The 19,633-nt window shown below is 32.4% G+C and overlaps 1 protein-coding gene across 3 annotated transcripts in view; it reads right to left on the reverse strand.

Annotated features, from left to right (window-relative positions):
- Nucleotides 1-280: 280 nt before the first annotated feature.
- Nucleotides 281-19,633, reverse strand: part of LOC149773320 (protein mono-ADP-ribosyltransferase PARP14-like) — a 151,012-nt gene continuing 131,659 nt past the window's right edge. For all 3 annotated transcript variants that reach the window (XM_089946452.1, XM_089946451.1, XM_089946450.1), the window contains 2 exons: nucleotides 15,764-15,938; nucleotides 281-10,420 (listed from right to left, as the gene is read on the reverse strand). In XM_089946452.1, the coding sequence (XP_089802578.1) occupies nucleotides 10,134-10,420; nucleotides 15,764-15,938 (462 nt within the window). In that variant the 3' untranslated portion in view covers nucleotides 281-10,133. The remainder of the gene's footprint in view (nucleotides 10,421-15,763; nucleotides 15,939-19,633) is intronic.

Below are 19,633 nucleotides of genomic sequence, written 5' to 3' on the forward strand. Positions count from 1 at the left end.
CAAAATTGTTTCCATCTGGTTGGTGGGAAAGCCAATTGGTTACTAAAGTCATCATCAAAACAACTTCAGTACAACATGACACATAAACAACATCATCCAGAAATGCTTAATTTAAATTGGCCAAGACATCCACCAAATTGAATTACAATCCACTGAAGAGTAGTTTGTAAGAGATTTTGACAATCAGATAAATGAGAGATCGACAAACAGATGAAGACAATGAACATAATGAGCATAATATGTCACTGAATGTTGGATTACAAAAAGGACAAAACCAACCTCTATTTGTACAATTTATTAGAATTGTTGGTTGCACAAAGAAATATTAACAGATCATCCAAATATGCACAACTCCATGTAATATTATAATCTGTGGAACTCACCAATACATATTGCCGGTACTCTTCCAGGTATTACCACTTTGTACTGTGGTTCCATGTGTCTGACGCTTGCTAAAAAAGTGAATATGTCTAGAAACCCATAATACACTCACTCTCTGTTGTGACTTATAAGAATGATTAGCAAGTTCCATTTATAACAATTAGCTACTTGTATTTGTCAAATATACAGTACTCCTTCATAATCAATACAGAGCCTTGTTTTATTATGTAATAGTAAAACAATATTTCAGGTAAAGCAGTCTCCTAATGAAAGTATATTCCATGGCTGTAATGGACATCATCATAATGAGGGAGTACTGATATACCCACACACTGCAATAGTCCAGTGACCCAAGCTTAATTTTCTCTCCAAGAATGTGCAAATATTTAAGTGATGATGTGTAGGCTATTTTGAATTTGTGTTCAACATAAAGTATTGACTACAAAGTACATATTTCTACAAATCTGATCTGACAAAAACTTCCTCTCCTCAACCCCATCCTCATCATGATAACTGGATAGAAATTAATGATAGGTGGTACAAAACGGGACAAAATTTGCCTTTATACATAAATGCAAAGATCTGATTATTCTTTCAAATGAAAAAGCAAATGTACTTATGGAACGAAATTAGCAAGAAATAAAAATAACCAAAACATCAAAGTAGCAGGGATAGCAGTGGGATAGCAGTGAAATTAAACTGTAAAATCTTAGGGTTTTTAAATGTTTTTTTGAAGGTTTTAAAATGCTTTTGGGGAGACATAAAGCAGTAACAAGATTATCTCCACTGACCATAACATTTATTAATTTTTTTATAAGGATGGTTTGAGTTTGTTTCTAACTAAAATGAAAATAGAGTCAAAGTGAAATTTAATAAATAACTGTTTATTATTTAGATTTCCTTCAGTCTTTTTTTATAGACTTTTTATGTTTCTAAGGAGAAATTTAAACTTTGAGTCTTTTGAGGTTTTTTGAAGTCTGCTTCTAACCCTGAAGTAGGCATCAAAAGTAAATCGGAAGTTACAATATCTTCACAGGCCAAGCATTTATGGAGGATCTGACACATCATAGTAAATTTAAGGTACATTCTAAAAATCAGGTTTTTCACTTCATGGCAATCAAATTAATGACATTAATATAGTACATGTATAATGTATATAAACAGAAAGCAATGATTTACTTTAATTAACAGCACTTTATAAAATGCCTTTAACATCCAAGACCTGACACAATCACATTAAGAAAACATAGGAAAGACAACAAAAAAACAATTTACACAGCAGTCTGATCAAAATAGGTAACTGTCATAAACTCCTGATATGCCAGTACAACTTTCACTTGCATAAATTGAAAGAACTAAACATTCTGAAAAATAAAAAATTATATTCTCTAAACTGTCAGTCTGAACAATAGGCATTAAAACATAAATTTTTACATGACAAGGTTAGCTTCAGATAGATTGATATTCAGCAATTGATCATGTAATAATAATGATCATATACATTTTTCTTGATACAAATGACTGCAGTATCATTTATGACAAACTTTAAACCCTGGGCCTAAATTCTTCTCCCACAAAGAAAAGCAAACATGATCCCTATGTAAGAGGATGCCATTTCGTAGACTGGTAAAGAAAAGTGCACATAATCCCCATGTTAAGGGATGTCTTTTCACAGATTGGTAAAGAAAAACGCACATATCCCCATGTTAGGGGATGCCCTTTTATAGACTGGTAAAGAAAAGCTACATGATCCCCATGTAAGGGGATGCCCTTCCACAGACTGGAAAAGAAAAGCGTACATAATCTTGATGCTAGGGGATGCCCTTTCTCATACTGGAAAAGAAGAGCATACATGATCCCCATGTAAGATGACGCCCTTGCACAGACTGGTAAAGAAAAGCGTACATGATCCCCATGTTAGGGGATGCCCTTTCATAAACTGGAGAAAAAAAAGTGTATATGATCCCTATAATAGATGATACCCTTTCATAGACTGGTAAAGAAAAGCATACATATCCCCATGTTAGATTATGCCATTTCATAGACAGGAAAAGAAAAACATATATGATCCCTATGTAAGATGATGCCTTTTCATGGACTGGTAAATAAAAGCATATTTGATCCACATGGGGGATGCCCTTTCATAGACTGGTAAAGAAAAGCACACATGATCCCCATGTTGGGGGATGCCATTTCATAGACAGGAAAAGAAAAACATACATGATCCCTATGTAAGATTATGCCTTTTCATAGACTGGTAAATAAAAGCATATTTGATCCCCATGTTGGGGGATGCCCTTTTATCCCCCATGTTGGGAGATGCCATTACATAGACAGGAAAAGAAAAGCATACATTTATTGTACTTTAGTTGGAACCTTTTAAATTATGGTAAAGAAAAACATACACGATCCCCATGTTAGGGGATGACATTTCAAAGACAGGAAAAGAAAAGCATACATGATCCCTATGTAAGATTATGCCTTTTCATGGACTGTTAAATAAAAGCATATTTAATCCCCATGTTGGGGGATGCCCTTTTATAGACTGGTAAAGAAAAGCATACATGATTCCCATGTTGGGGGATGCCATTTCATAGACAGGAAAAAGAAAACATACATGATCCCTATGCAAGAGGATGCCCTTTTCATGGACTGGAAATTTGGTTCACTTTCTGAATTAATCTCAGTTGCCAGACATTTTATTTTAATATTTGAATACCATAATAAATTACTCAGTCTTTGTCTGAATCATTTCACTGCATAGTTAATGGAATAAAAACTAATTTTTTGCTTTAAGCAAACTTCCTGTGCATTTTAGCATTTACACGAGGTTTCACCTTCATGGGATCAGATGAATAAGGAATCTATAAACTGCCAGAACAGTGCTGACTCTACCTATTTATCAGAAATGGACTTTAATTTCATGGAATACCCCTGCTCAAAATATAGTCATGATGTAATAAAATGGAGATAACTGCTACAAATTTCTGATCAGACAAACCCAGTTTTATATAAAAGCATATCAAGTTTCATGAAGAGATCTCAAAGGGTTGGGAAAATGTTAAAAAGGTAAACAAAAACATGACAGATGGAAGGATGGAGAAACTGACTCCAGTATACCACAAATTTGTGTCCAGTGGGAATAAAAGGTTCCAACTAAAGTACAATAAATTTTAAGCATATAAAGAAACATTCACGAAAACTAGATGAAAACTTTTTTAAATTATGAATAGTAGAAATTGTAGATTTCAAATAGTGGCATCCATGAAGAAGCCAATGCCTCATGCTCCAACAAGCAAAGCAAGAAGTTTATCAGCCTGGCTGCTTTTATGCAATACTCACCTGGTAGGTGATAACAATCATCAGTGAACAACAGTTCACATCAATCTGTTACCATGTGACTAATGATCCGACAGGTGGATGGAGTCAGTAATTCATCAATACCAAATACTTCATTAATATACTGAAGATTACCAGATTAATCCATGTTCACCTGCACTCACCTGTGTAGGGCATTGTCGCAAATCTGCTTAGCATAATTTGCCAGTATATTAGGGTGTACAATGATAACCTGAATATTATAGCAGGTTAGCTTTTGCATGTGTCAACAGATTAGGGTGTACATGATTAGATCAAAATATAAAAGCAGATATGCTTTTGCACAATTTGTCTGTATATTAGGGTTTACGCTGTTAGCTCAATATGTGAGAACATCTGGATGCATGTTGCACAAGAACAAATATCATAGTTTCGTTTGTTTTGTTATTTTGTGATATAGCAACACAAGTAGCTTATTTAGTGCCAAGGCAATTGGAATAAAATGCAGTGCCCAAGAATACACTACAGTAGCCAAACGTGGCTGATCCAATGGCATAATTCTCTCACACACCCCTTCAGTCACAAAACCAGCATGTTAATTTCCTACCTCCAATGGTCATGTGAAGTTTCTAATCAAGTTACATAGTACAATGATATCTGATACAGGTCACCTTTGGATATATAATTTTACCCCACTCCAATTACTTCAATTACAGTGAACCAATATTTAAGGTTTGTTTTTGTTTCAGTAACTCAGATTGAATCATACTAATATAAGAAGTTGGAAGCAACATTTTGTGGTCAAAAATGATGTATCAATCAACATTTGTTTGAATTGTCCCATGGACAAAACAAAATCAAGCTGATGATCTTTGATTTGACCCATGTCATTTTTTTTAAAAATTCAAATTTAAATTTTATAACAAAATACTGTATCAAAAGTGCAGACAAAAAGAGTGAAAATTGTTTTAGCTTTACAAAAACATACAGGAAAAGTGAAAGTGAGTATAATCATTTTACGATACAATACATGTATGACACTGAAAAAGGTTAACATTAAAAACATTCACTCCCTGTACAGAGAATACCTGTAATGCAAGTATGAAAATTTGAAAATATTGATAGTGTTTACATGCTTTGTATCAAAAGACTTGACATCATACAATGATGCTCAAGCTCTGAGTTGGAGTTCAAGCTGTAATGTAGAATATTTCACATGTTAATTATTGTCAACTTTAGGATCTTCCACTCAAAGTCTTTCTATCAGCAAATTCATTTTGAAATATAGGCATGATTCACTCTTCATAACAAACAAAAAAACTAAAATCACTGATGGGGTGGAGAATTAACTCATTACCTCCACCTGCCATGTTAATGCATCATGAGGTTGTACACTATTTCCAAGGTCTGTACCATCAATATTATTTATCATACACCAATGTGAGTGGTTATTATGGAGAAAAAAAAATAGATGTAGCTCTACAATGATACCAAATAATATAGATTTTCTACTCACATTACAAAATACGGGGGAAAATGTAATTTTTGACACCCAATTTTTAGGCCAAAAATTATTGGAACCAGAGTTTGCATCTGGATTTTAGACTTTCTAGCCTGAGATATAAAGTAGACTGATCCAAACTGCACATGGGCAGATGAAACTTTGCAGAAAGTAGGATAAGTTTGAGATTTGGAGTAAAAAGTGTTCGGGAATGAAAATGATGGGGTAAATAGAAAGAAAAAAGTAAAAGTTTTACCCTTCTGCAGATTCAAGAGCGATTAAGCCAATCCATCTTTATTACAACTATAGCAAGTATTACTGAGCTAAAGTAATACGAATTTACATAATGATGGAAGAACATGACAACACAGATATTGCTATTGTCTTTATACCATTGTCAACAGACTGCTCTAAATAATCTTTATAAAAATGTTATATATTTTATTTTCTTTACATGTTACAACAGAATTTGTACTAAAATTATTGTGATTGGTTTGCCTTCAAAATCATTTTTTTATGACTGTGTCATGTACTACCTTCGGTGGAATAATATCCGAGGGAGATAACTACTATCAGGCCCAATCATATATCTGATTTGAGTTGCCTCACTTGATATATAATACTGACCTTATAGGCTAACTGCAGCATGATTATACAGCTTATGACCAAATATATTCGGTACAAGATAATAGACACTCTGCCAAAGACATGGAGGAACCAAAACCCCTTCAAGTCCCATAGAAGAAAATAAGTTTAATGGTAACTGTTTTCAAGGTCAAGATATATAACACAAATATATTTCATAATTGCAGAACCAGATACAATTCATGATCATTTAACAAGTTCCAGAAATAGCACAGGTATGAAAGGTAGTTCTACAAATGTCAGTTGTAAATCAGTCCTGAATCCTAATGAGTCTGAAAACTTGGAGACAAAGAGAGTAAAACCGATGGGGCAGCCCAGGGGAGAAGTAATATTTGCAAACCAAATCAATTGAAAACATTGAGATATTTGAAACATTCCCATTATTATCACACTTTGTATTTGCATACTCTTTTTATCATAAAACAAACAAATAAACACTTAAAGTTGTCACATGTATTTAGATATTAATCTATTAAATTCCGTATAAAAGGGCTGCAATTATGATAGCTATTTACTATTATTTTTGCTATCTGCTGAATTCCACTCAATTCCTATTTATGTTTTTAACTATGTCAAATTATTTTGTGTTAAATCTTACACTTGTACATTTAGATGTATTTGTATGTGCAGGTTTTTAGTGTAACCACTTAATTCCCTTTACTTTATGCAGCATGCAAGTATATTTTGTTAATTTACATATTTTTGAATTGTAAAAAATCGATAATAAAATGTAGCATACTTAGACCGCTCAAGAGGCTTAAGTAGTTGGAACATCCACCTTGGATGCAGGAGGTCATGGGTTCAAACCTGACCCGAGTCATATCAAAGACATAAAAATGGCACTAGCAGCTGCCTCACTTGATACTCAACATTAAGAGATTAGTGTTAGTACTGGTCGGTCTGGTGTCAGGATGATGTGACTGGGTGGGGAATGATGCTACATGTCCGCAGCATCATGCCCCAGTGCTAGACATCACTATAAACTGCCATACTCTGCAGACATTGTAGCGATATGACTGCAAAAGTTTCTTAAAGCTATGTCAAAAATCTAAATCATGTTCACACACACACACACCTCAGTAATCTCAGTTTTAACAAGTTACAGTGCATACTTGTATCGATGGAAGTATTGTGAGGTGCAATCAATGAAGAAACTTGTTGACCAAATGTTTTCAGATTTTACATGTTTAACCTATACTATTTATTTCATACACTTTCACAAAATTTTAACAACTTTACCTTTTATATTTATATCTTTAACTTTCACAGTTTGGAAGGGTTCTCTTCCTAAAGTTTTTGTAAGTCTTCATTTCTACATTTTTAGAACTGTAATTTAGTTGCTGCCACTATTGTGCTGAGGTGATATAAAATGCAACTACAGGTATATATATTCTTATTTTAGTAATATCATAAGTCTTTGATAATGAATAAATATTAAGCCAAACAGTGAACAAATAATTGAGGAAATTTAGGAAATGTGATAATTTAGGAAAATGTATTTTACTCTGCTTTTCTGCTAATAATTACAGAAATTTCGAAGAAATATGGCAATGAAACAAAAACAAAAATCCCAATGACATTCACATTCATTTGATGCCTTATGCCTGTGAAAAATATTCCTTAAATGTTTTCCTTTCCTTAAACTTCAAAATATTTTGAACTGATCGAATTAAAAATCTAAACTTAAACAAAATAAGTCACTTGAAGATACTGATACTCTAGTTTCCAAAGAGAAATCTCCAAAAATTCAAGATAGAGCCTTTCTCTTTAACTTTTAAGTGCTGAAATCATCTATGATATTCCTGAGTGATACAATTTTCAAATTACCCTCCTGTGGCAGCCATATTGAATGTAAGACCAGTACCATTTTCACTTAGGAGAAATCCATCACCCTTAGAAGGCCCATGACAATAAGAGGATCCACTCAGAAGGACTAGTGACAACAAGATTTTCAATATATTCATTGTAGCAGGTATACTGGATGTTTCCAAGGCAACATTTTTTTATATTTAGGACCAACTAGATATCAGTAAGAAGTCTTCTGGTGGAAAACCTATGATGATCACAAATTATGACAATGTAGCAATGACAAGATTTTCATGGTGGACATATTGGCAGTCAGATCACCATCATTTTCATTCAGGAGACAAGTCTTCTGGTGAAAAGCATATGTCAATGCAACATTTCATTTAGGAGTAGTGACAACACAACTTTAAATATGGCTGCTACTTTTGAGCTCAGATCAGCACCATTTTAATTTAGGACAAGTCACATATCTGAGTTAGTCTTCTGGTGAAAACCTCATGTTGAAATGACTTTCTCTTTTAGAAGAGTAGCAATAACAAAATTTTCAAGATGGCTGCCATGGTGGTCATACTGGATGTAAGACTGGCACCATTTTCATTCTGGACCAAATTAGATAACATAAATCTTCTTGTGAAAACCTAATGTTGATATGACTTCCATGTAGGAGGAGTAGTGATAACAAAACTGTCAAGATGGCCACAGTGTTGGTCATAGTGGATGTCAGATAGGTATAATTTTCATTCAAGACAGCATATGAAACTTTACAGTAAAACCATTATATTGACATAACATTTCATTCAGGAGGAGTAGCACTAACAAGATTTTCAAGATGGCTGCATTGTGGCAATAAGGGATGTCGAATCAGCACCATTGAGAGACCAAATGGACACCATAAGAAGTCTTTTAGAGAAAACCCTATGCTTACATGATTATCCATTCACATACATAGCTATAGCAAGATTTTCACTTTGGATGTCCAACTGGTACTATTTTCATTTAGGACCAATTATACATCATAAGACTTTCAGTGGTAACCAGATGTCGATACAACTATTTGGGAGATTTACGAGATGGCCGCTAAAGTAGTCATCCTAACAGCACCATTTTCATTTAGGACCAACTAGACCTTGTGATGAATTTGTCTATAAAGTTCAAGCATAATCCTTAGGAAAAGTAGCAATAATTAACTCTTGGTAATGGACGGACAGATGTTGAGTAAACAGATGATAGTCAATGGACAACAGGTCATCCCACAAGCTCTTCTGGAACATGAGAAGTATAGTCTATGAAGTTGCAGTTGGATCTGACATACAAGAGATTATATTTTGCAAATATTTAAAATATTCCAGTATTTAACTAGCAATAATAATTCTAACACTTCAAAATTCATATAGACTTAATTTTCCATCCAGTGTAGCAAGGATAATTATAATGTTAAAGGGACAAAGTTGATACTTTATAACAAGTGTAATTTTATTCAGTAAAACGTAAAGTCATGTTTGCATGATTTTATTAGGGTAATACAAAACTAATTAGGTTCCTAATAAAATTCCTTCATTTTTCTACATTTTTTATGAAATTCAGTACTTTAATTATAAGTTCATATGCACCAGAACTAACTTCCATATTTTAGGAACCTTTACAAAAATTGTATTGGTCATGGTACATTTTCTGGGAAGAGCTGAACTTGAATGAAATAAGTTTTAGTGCAAATGACTTTAGTGACACTCGCCAAACCACACTGATTTGCTTTGTCCTCCTGATCAAAAGCCAAAACTTTAACTTAATAAACATTTCAATTTCTGTTTAGGCTTACATGTTACTTTCTATTGAAAGCAAGTAACATTTTTAAATGATTAGCAAATCTCCTGGAAAAATCATAAACATATTACTGATTTTCTTAGTGACAACAATAAGATGCAATACAACTAATTAGCTTAGTGTAGTTATACTTTTAAACGTAATATATCACATTGATTTTCTTAGGGACTACCATAGGATGCGATAACAGCAAATTGGGTTAATGTAGTAATACCTTTAAAATGATTCATATCATACAAATTGTCTTAGTATAGTAACACCTTTAAAATGAATTATATCACACAATAACTTTTTTAGTGACTACAATAGGCTGCAACAACTGCTAATTGGCTTGGTGTAGTTATACCTTTAAAATGTAATAATTTTCTTCAGGACTACAATATAATGTAATAACAGCTATTTTTGCTTCATGTAGTTATAACTTTAACCTGAATCTTATCATACACATAAAACATTGTACAAAGTAGGGAAAGAATGTAATCAACTGCTTTCAAGATTACCAATTCCTGGAACCTCTTCTCAAGATCAAAACTTTCTGCCAAAAGAAATGTATTTACCTGGTATCCTAAAGAAATAAGAATTAGGTCATACTTTAATAATGTATTTTTTTAAGACTGGTGAAAAATCAACACCTTTTCTAACAAATATAACCCAGGTGCATCTATTTAAATGTAAACAGATACTCTGGGATGGCCTGTGTGTCACTGAAGATTACAAATATTTCAGGATTACTGGGATTGTTGACCACACAGTCATACAGGTCATTTGGATTACCACCAGGTTTGGCTGGTGGAACTCTCATTCCTTGTCTGCCTGTGGTGTACTGGCCAGTCAAAACACGACACAGATACATCTTCTTGTTGCCACTGGGGTCAGGACGGGAATAGGTATCACTGGCAGAGTAGCTGGCATGTTTAGCAAAGTACACACCATCTCCATACATTGTAGCTGCAAAGGAAGAATAGTAAAGTTGTCAATTCATGGTTCAAATAGTTAATAATTTAAGACTGGAACTGAGATTCATCAGTTTAAGAAAAGAAAGAAATGCAGAGTAGCTGGGATTTTTACCAAACTGCACATCTCCAAAGTCCATGGCTACAACTAAGGAAAAATAAAGAAATACACCAAAGACTTTTTGGTGCAATATATTACTGACCTATCAGTAGTTATATAATAGTCAGTTTTAAATAGAAAGAAAAATCAACTACCTGTAGTTTTATATTGTTTAAAATGTTGCTATGACTTACTCCTTGCATCCAAGGTCATAAGAGGAAGGGTAGTGAGCAATGTCAAAAAATGAACCGTCCTAGCTTTACACTGATTCATGCCAAGTATTTATTAAAGAGGTTTTAGGAAATAATAGCAAATGAAAAACTTGTACCAAAACCTTAGTGCAAACAATGACCTTAAGCTAACATGGACAAGAGTTGATGTCACAACATGAAATGTCTTAAGTTATTGATTCAAGCCAAGCGTGATGAAAATCTATGAAGAGCTAGAGTGTAAGGGAAATATAATTCTGCAAATTAAAAACTTGAACCAAAACTTAAACTGTTGATGCTGGTGGAAAAGTGACCAATATGTCCTGGTTCCTACTGATGTTTGTTCAAAAAATAAAATCTCAATTTTCTGGTTTTATTTATCTCTGACCAGCATGCAAACATAAGAATACAGCATCTAAAGTGATAAGAAACTGATCGTTAACAAACTTTTTGTTTTGATGATGCAAAATATGTTTTGAACTGAGCCATTTTTAATTATGGCAAATGGAGATTTGAGTATGAAATAGACTGCAGACAGTGTGAATGGATATTGAAATCCAGAGCTAGGAGATCACTGATGTATTGTGGAGCCATGTTATGAAAGGACATTTTTGTCAAATTGCTTTGAAGTAATTCACTGTATCATTAAAAGGTAACCACTGTAAACAATCTTATATAAACACCCACATTGGTCTTTCTTTCTGTGTGTAATGGTTGCCAAACATGAGGTCTTGAGTTCAAAACTTGCTGCGGCATCCAATTTTTTAAATACTTTTATCTTCAAAGGTTCTTTTAACTCACTCATCCCAATTTTATTGTTGACTTTTTATTTCCATCACAGGACAGGCAATTAGCCTAGTTAACAAATAAATGAGCAGATGACTGGTCTTTTTATGTAAAATGCCTGTGGCTCATTTTGGAGTTTAATTATCTGGTTTAGTTTGGTAGTATTGCAATTTCCCCCATATGGAGCAACCATAATCAAGCAAGGGCATTAAAAAACATTTTAGCATAGATTCTGGGACAAACAAAGATAGTCTGTTCAACAGGGCTATTCTGGAGGATACTGCAGAACACAAACACACTAAAAAATTTGATTTTCTATGTTATTTTTTTAAATATACAAATACATTCATATCATCAAATTTTTTATTGTTTGCCTTGATCCAATTGTTATACAGCTACATTTTTCTTTGTTTAATTGCATTTTGTTGATTCATACCACAGTATAACAGAATCTACATCTTGTTGTAAATTTGTTTATGCAAGTAACTGTATCATTCTTGGCATATAAGGTTGCATTATCCACACAAAAATCACTTTTAATTCTTTCATATTAAGTGCTAAATCTAAATGAAAAGAACAATGAATAGGCCGAGAATGGTGCCTTAAGGAACCCTAATTTTTACTTATTGTAAAGAAGATGTAGCATTGGCCACAGAAATGCAGTGATGCCTTCCTCTTTGGTAACTATCAAACCAAATTAATTATTACTGAATTTGCATGTCTTGAGTTTTTTTTTTATCAGCATTTCATTATCTACTACGTCATATGCTTTTTAAAATATAATTGCTCCAATCATATATTGATCACATATGTCAGGGATCTGGAAGTCATCAACAAGATGGGAATTTCAACTCTACAAAGGTTTATATGGTATGAAAAATATTGTATAATGAAAAAATGTTCTCCAAGTACTGATGTTAACCATGTGGAAAATGTCCTCAGGTCATTTGCAATACTCTGTTCTTCCAGTTTTTAATTCTGTAGGGAAAATCATGAACTTTGGAACTTAAAGCTACAAAATGTTTATTTATTTTTCTACAGCCACTTTTATTATCAATTTATCTTAAAAAATATTATTCTCTTTAGCTTTAGGGATAAAAGGTTATGCTAAACTTCTGTGTTATTTGTAACTTTGTCACACAGTTTGTGACCGAAATCATACAGTTTCATGGATTACCTTACTTCTGAATTAAACCAGTCATCTTGCAAAATTCTATTAATTCTTTTGCATTTAATTGGAACATATTGATTAAGGACATCAAGAAAAGGTGCAGTCCGATATTGTACATTAAGGTCTGGATTTATAAAGGTAGATTGAAAATTACTTTGAGCAGATTTTAAGCTGGTCAAAATGGTATCTTCAGGTACACTGTGATAGGATCAGTACTTTATAGTTTTATGGGCCTTTCAGAATGGTTTCAAGTAATTGTTTCCTGTGGCACAGATTGGATAGTGGTCACTAACAGAATATGTTGGGATGAATGTCTCAGCTATAAATTGGTTAGTGATTCAAGTAGGGGACATCAATTATGCACTTTATTTGCATCCTCAAATATCTAAGATGTGATCCAGTGCAATTGGGATTGAATGTTGCATTCTGACATTTCAGAAGGAAAGCAGCATGTGTTCAAAAAAAAATTGTACCACCCTGTTATTTTTTATGATGGAATCAACATCCTTTTCTCTTGACCCAGTTGAGTACCTAGTCAATATTGTAAAAGTCCATAGTGGTCAACAATTTTTGTGAAATTTAAAGATTACAGCATTCAGCAATCAGGTTGAACTGTAGGAGGCAGTTAAGTGGTTGAATACTTGTTCAATAATTTGCATTGTGAATAATTGTCAATATTTAATTTTCTGTAGAAATTACCTTAACTTTCAATATATCCTAACTCAGTGATATAATTTAAAACACTAGTCCAGGTGATTTCAACATACATGAGGTATACCAGTGAAAACAGTCTGTATTATGTCACTGGTTTTGCATGTGAATATTGATAGATGATAGTGTTACTATAGATTCAAAATAAAAGATTCATTATTTTTTTTAAAAACCCTCTAAATCTGATTGTTCTAACTGTTCTATTAGTAAAATAGTGATGCTGTGATTTCATTGTAGATTATATTTAATTTTCTGCTCATCCTTGTGCAAACCTCTGAGTGCTGATTCAGGAATTATAAGTTCACATTAAACTTTGAACTTGTTTTTCCACAATGAACCCTATCATGCACCAAGTAGGCTCTTGCTATCACTGATCACACTTGCAAATGAGTTTGATAAACAAGTGATTAATGTTAAATACTGTAATCAATTCATTGTACTTATGGTATTGTCAGTGTTCAACTGGTCACTTCCAATGAGTTGACTTAACACACAACTGTGACCATAGGATCTTACACAGACAGGATTTGCATGCCTTTTAACTTTTTTAAAACTCTAACCCCTTTACTTGATTTAATATGTTGTTGATGTTGTAGGGTTTAACGCCATTTTTCAGCACATGATAGGCTACACATGGTGGCCAGTATTAATGGTCGAGGAAAACCAGGCCAATCCCCCGAAAGAACCACCGAACCACAAGAAGCTATTAGCAAGCTTTCTCACATACCCACATTAGTCAAATCCGAGACTTGAACCCACACAGACAGAGTTGAGATGGCAGTGATCCATAATGGAGAGCGCTTTAAACCATTCGGCCACTCGGGGCCCCCTTGATTTAATAGAAAAGACTAAGTAATATGATAATGCATGCAGGTCAAACTTTATTTGACTGCAACAATGCAATCAACATAAACTACAGATCAAACCAGTTTGGTATTTAATCAGGTTCTCATGGAAATGCTTGCGGGCATGACTAGGATGGTCAATTGACACTTTTTTGCATCTGAGTAGAGGACCTGATCATAAAACTGAAACCAAATTCAAAGATAAAACTGAAACATAAATTTTACCTGACAAGACATAAAGTATTGCCACTGGTAAACATTATAAACATTTTAACTGATTAATACTTCATTGTATATTTTATAAAAGAAAATTAACAAAAGACACAACTTACTAAAAGTTGCAAATCTAATGATTTTTATATAACATTTCTGTGCACTAACCTTTGTTTTCTACCATAAGCAATATATCAAGGCATAAGCAATATATCAAGGCTTCATTTACCAATTTTGGTTGCAATTTTATTCACATTCAGCAAATAGGGAACAATTTTTGTGATATTTTTTATAAAGGAAAATAAGGGATTCAGATCTATCTCCAAATCTATAAGCTGGTTTGCATGTTATCTGGACACTCCAAAATTAAGGATCAGTGTATGTGATACACCTTAGTTGTTTTGCCAGAAACAAGTATTTTATCATGATCATTCCATGTGTGGAAAATACTGGCTGGTTTCCACATGCAAAAGATATGCTTCATTATGTCAATGTTTCAGATTAGAATCAAAATGGCCTCATTCCTCAAGTGCACTCTGCCACTTGGAACACACACAAAATTGAAAGCATCTCTCTCCTGTTCCATGTATGAGTAAATTGTAATAATGAAGGCATTTAAGATCTAATTCTTAACTAAGAACTCATAGTAGGACCAGTATCAACACTCCCTCTTGAAATAAGACTAAAGACCAAATGTCATGTAATTGCATTATATTTTGTTCAATATACTTACGTCCACAAAACCATACAGAAAGAATTATTGAAGGTGTAGCAAAATGACTGAACCAGTAATTTTGAGCTGACATTGATATTTGATATTCCCAATCTGCCAATGTATTGATGTCTGCTTTATAACAAGTTTGGAAAGTAAATTTTTGTTTGTGGCCAATTATCACTTATGTTTCAAATAACTTTTATAAGAATAAATTAAAATTATTACAGTTTACTGAAATGTTTTCGAATTTGTAAAACTTATAATGGTTCTGCCTTAAATACATTTAATGAGTCAATTATTTTTTCAAACCAATAATACGGGATCCATTTGAACCTAAAGTTATTTCAATAATTTCAATTTTCAAAATATTCATACCTCTTAAAGTTACACTTATTGTTTCTTCAAATATTTTTTCACAATAAAACCTGATTAATATTTCCCTTAATTTCTTCTTTATTATCTTTATCTTTAAACTGGCATATGTAGGCATTCTCTACCTATAAAGTACACATTTTAAATTTCATTTTGCTAAGAATACATAATCTTTACTCTTGCAGGATTCAAATTTCTAGGACATTTATGTATTACCATTCTTGCCACAGTAACTACGGTTAAAGCCATGCATGCTGATGCTATCCACAGTGTCTGCACTTGTTCCATGCCATAGGCTACTTTCATTCTGATGACCTGGATTGTTCTGCTCAATCAGTTTCTTCTTTGCTTCATATTGCTGATATAAGGTTCTATTCTGTATTCTCTCCAACTGAAATAAGATTTTAAAAAGTCACACAGGTACAGATTTTACCTCACAAGCTCAGCTGGAACATGAGATTGAACAATGTTGAAAAAAACAACCACAGAGAGTAAATGACAACAATACTGAAAAATTTCACCATATTTCAGGTTCTCATAGTTTTAAAAAAAGGAGAGTTTTACTTAAATTATGTTGTTAAAACTTGATAATTTAAATTTAGGGATAATTTTTACACAACTGAATTTAAACAATTGCTAATCTATGGTGACCTAATAAGTTCATTTAAATCTTCATCTGGTTAAGCTAGACGAATTGAATGCTTATTATGTAACAAAATGTCAACAAACTCACATTACAAATGTATAAATGCCACACAAGTATAGTGCACATCAATGTTCCTGCATTCAATGCTGAAAGTTTGTAATTACATCAAAAATACCAAAAAAAATGCAAACAGTACCAAAATGACAAAATAATTTGTGGTCAAAATCCTATGTGTCTCCAATATTATAAAAAATGGCTTTAACTGATGCTCTGATTTTTAATATAACCCACATCAGAAAAAAAAGGAAAATTGGCATGCCAATAAATGCAAGGACTGATATAAAATGTGAATACAGTACATGTACTATTGATGCATGCCTTCTTCTTTAAAAAAGACCGACGTAAAGCAAGTGTAGCCTACAGAATGCACTTTAAACCATCACTTAACCTTTCAGTCATGTATTTATTCCATTTGTGATGCAGTTTGGACTGGGCAGTAGGTCCAGCCAATAACTGTCATCTCCCAAACACATGACAGATGGATTTTGTACAAAATTTCCATTTAGGAAATTTACTGTTGTTAATGTAAATACAAATCTGAAGATTAGATTTGTACATGATAATGCATATGCTAATAATTATATTTTCATCAAATTATTGACTTCTGCACAGAAGAAACCTGAGCATATGCTGATGTGAATTCAACATTTTTTTAATAGAATGCATGAGCAAATATTAATTTTAATTCAACATTTTTCTGTGGCATAATAATTTTGTATTTTTCATGATTCCATAATCCTTCTGTGGAAATAATTTTGGTGAAAAATAAGTTTTATCAATGTTACTCGCCTAACCACAATACATTAAGTAAACATACACAACCTCTCAAATCTTGTACTCACAAGCTACAAATAGACGTTAACCATCTCTTTTGCTTTGTTATAGCAATAAAATTGCCAAAAGTCATCGGCTTGCCGAGACAGGGTCAGATGATTGTAGTCTCCCCTAGAGGGAATGGTACCAAATCCTGTCAAATAACTGTTCCTACGGCTGCTTTAAGAAAAGATGGCATAGATGACCCACGTTTGCTTCCAGATCTCCACCACAGGTATAATCTGGTCAGTCTCACTACAGAAACTGCATATATTGATTACAATATACACAATGGTGCATTAATGTTGTGCAATAGGAGCATGTCCCCCCCAAAAAAACATTTTTTTACAGACATGTGCACTCAATTTTGGCTAAGTACCTACAGTTAGGGAATGACTGTTTAATGTTCAGATTATAAAGATATTTTTCTTTTATCTCAAGATAAAAAATTCTAAGAAAATATGATTTAGATTTTGTACAAACAAAGCAAGAGTTTTTTCAAGTTATTTTAGGGTCAGAATTTTGTTTCTTCAAAAAAGCTTACAGCCTCAGAAAAGTAAATGGTTGGTCCCTTTGGTTTGTTTCAACAACATCATCATGATGATTGTTATGACAATGATAAAAATAGAAAAATCACACAGTAAATATGTTGTGGTGATAACCTAATTAGTGATGATGATGCATTGTTTTTGAGTTGATGATAATTACAAATGAAAATAGAAAAATCACATAGTAAATATGTTGTGGTGATAACCTAATTAGTGATGATGATGCATTGTTTTTGAGTTGATGATAATTACAAATGATAATAATAGAAAAATAACACAGTAAATATGTTGTGGTGATAACCTGATTAGTGATGATGATGCATTGTTTTTGAGTTGATGATAATTGCAAATGATAATAGAAAAATCACACAGTAAATATGTTGTGGTGATAACCTAATTAGTGATGATGATGCATTGTTTTTGAGTTGATGATAATTGCAAATGATAATAATAGAAAAATAACACAGTAAATATGTTGTGGTGATAACCTAATTAGTGATGATGATGCATTGTTTTTGAGTTGATGATAATTGCAAATGATAATAATAGAAAAATAACACAGTAAATATGTTGTGGTGATAATATGATTAGTGATGATGATGCATTGTTTTTGAGTTGATGATAATTGCAAATGATAATAGAAAAATCACACAGTAAATATGTTGTGGTGATAACCTAATTAGTGATGATGATGCATTGTTTTTGAGTTGATGATAATTGCAAATGAAAATAATAGAAAAATAACACAGTAAATATGTTGTGGTGATAACCTGATTTGTGATGATGATGCATTGTTTTTGAGTTGATGATAATTGCAAATGATAATAGAAAAATCACACAGTAAATATGTTGTGGTGATAACCTAATTAGTGATGATGATGCATTGTTTTTGAGTTGATGATAATTGCAAATGATAATAATAGAAAAATAACACAGTAAATATGTTGTGGTGATAATATGATTAGTGATGATGATGCATTGTTTTTGAGTTGATGATAATTGCAAATGATAATAGAAAAATCACACAGTAAATATGTTGTGGTGATAACCTAATTAGTGATGATGATGCATTGTTTTTGAGTTGATGATAATTGCAAATGATAATAATAGAAAAATAACACAGTAAATATGTTGTGGTGATAACCTGATTTGTGATGATGATGCATTGTTTTTGAGTTGATGATAATTGCAAATGATAATAGAAAAATCACACAGTAAATATGTTGTGGTGATAACCTGATTTGTGATGATGATGCACTGTTTTTGAGTTGATGATAATTGCAAATGATAATAGAAAAATCACACAGTAAATATGTTGTGGTGATAACCTGATTTGTGATGATGATGCATTGTTTTTGAGTTGATGATAATTACAAATGAAAATAGAAAAATCACCTAGTAAATATGTTGTGGTGATAACATGATTAGTGATGATGCACTGTTTTTGAGTTGATGATAATTGCAAATGATAATATTAGAAAAATAACACAGTAAATATGTTGTGGTGATAACATGGTTAGTGATGATGCACTGCTTTTGAGTTGATGATAACTGCAAATGATAATAATAGAAAAATAACACAGTAAATATGTTGTGGTGATAACCTAATTAGTGATGATGATGCATTGTTTTTGAGTTGATGATAATTGCAAATGATAATATTAGAAAAATAACACAGTAAATATGTTGTGGTGATAACATGGTTAGTGATGATGCACTGTTTTTAAGTTGATGATAATTGCAAATGATAATAATAGAAAAATAACACAGTAAATATGTTGTGGTGATAACATAGTTAGTGATGATGTACTGTTTTTAAGTTGACGATAATTGCAAATGATAATATTAGAAAAATAACACAGTAAATATGTTGTGGTGATAACATGATTAGTGATGATGATGCATTGTTTTTAAGTTGATGACAATTGCTTATACTCGTTTGATTGTATTAGATATTAATGTTAATAAAAAGCTTTTTCTATTGAAGTTGTTCACTTTTCTGTATGATTAACTTTATTT

This window comes from Sinohyriopsis cumingii, unplaced genomic scaffold (genome assembly GCF_028554795.1).
Source record: "Sinohyriopsis cumingii isolate HCF-2022 unplaced genomic scaffold, ASM2855479v2 utg000673l, whole genome shotgun sequence".
Taxonomy (NCBI): Eukaryota; Metazoa; Mollusca; class Bivalvia; order Unionida; family Unionidae; genus Sinohyriopsis; species Sinohyriopsis cumingii.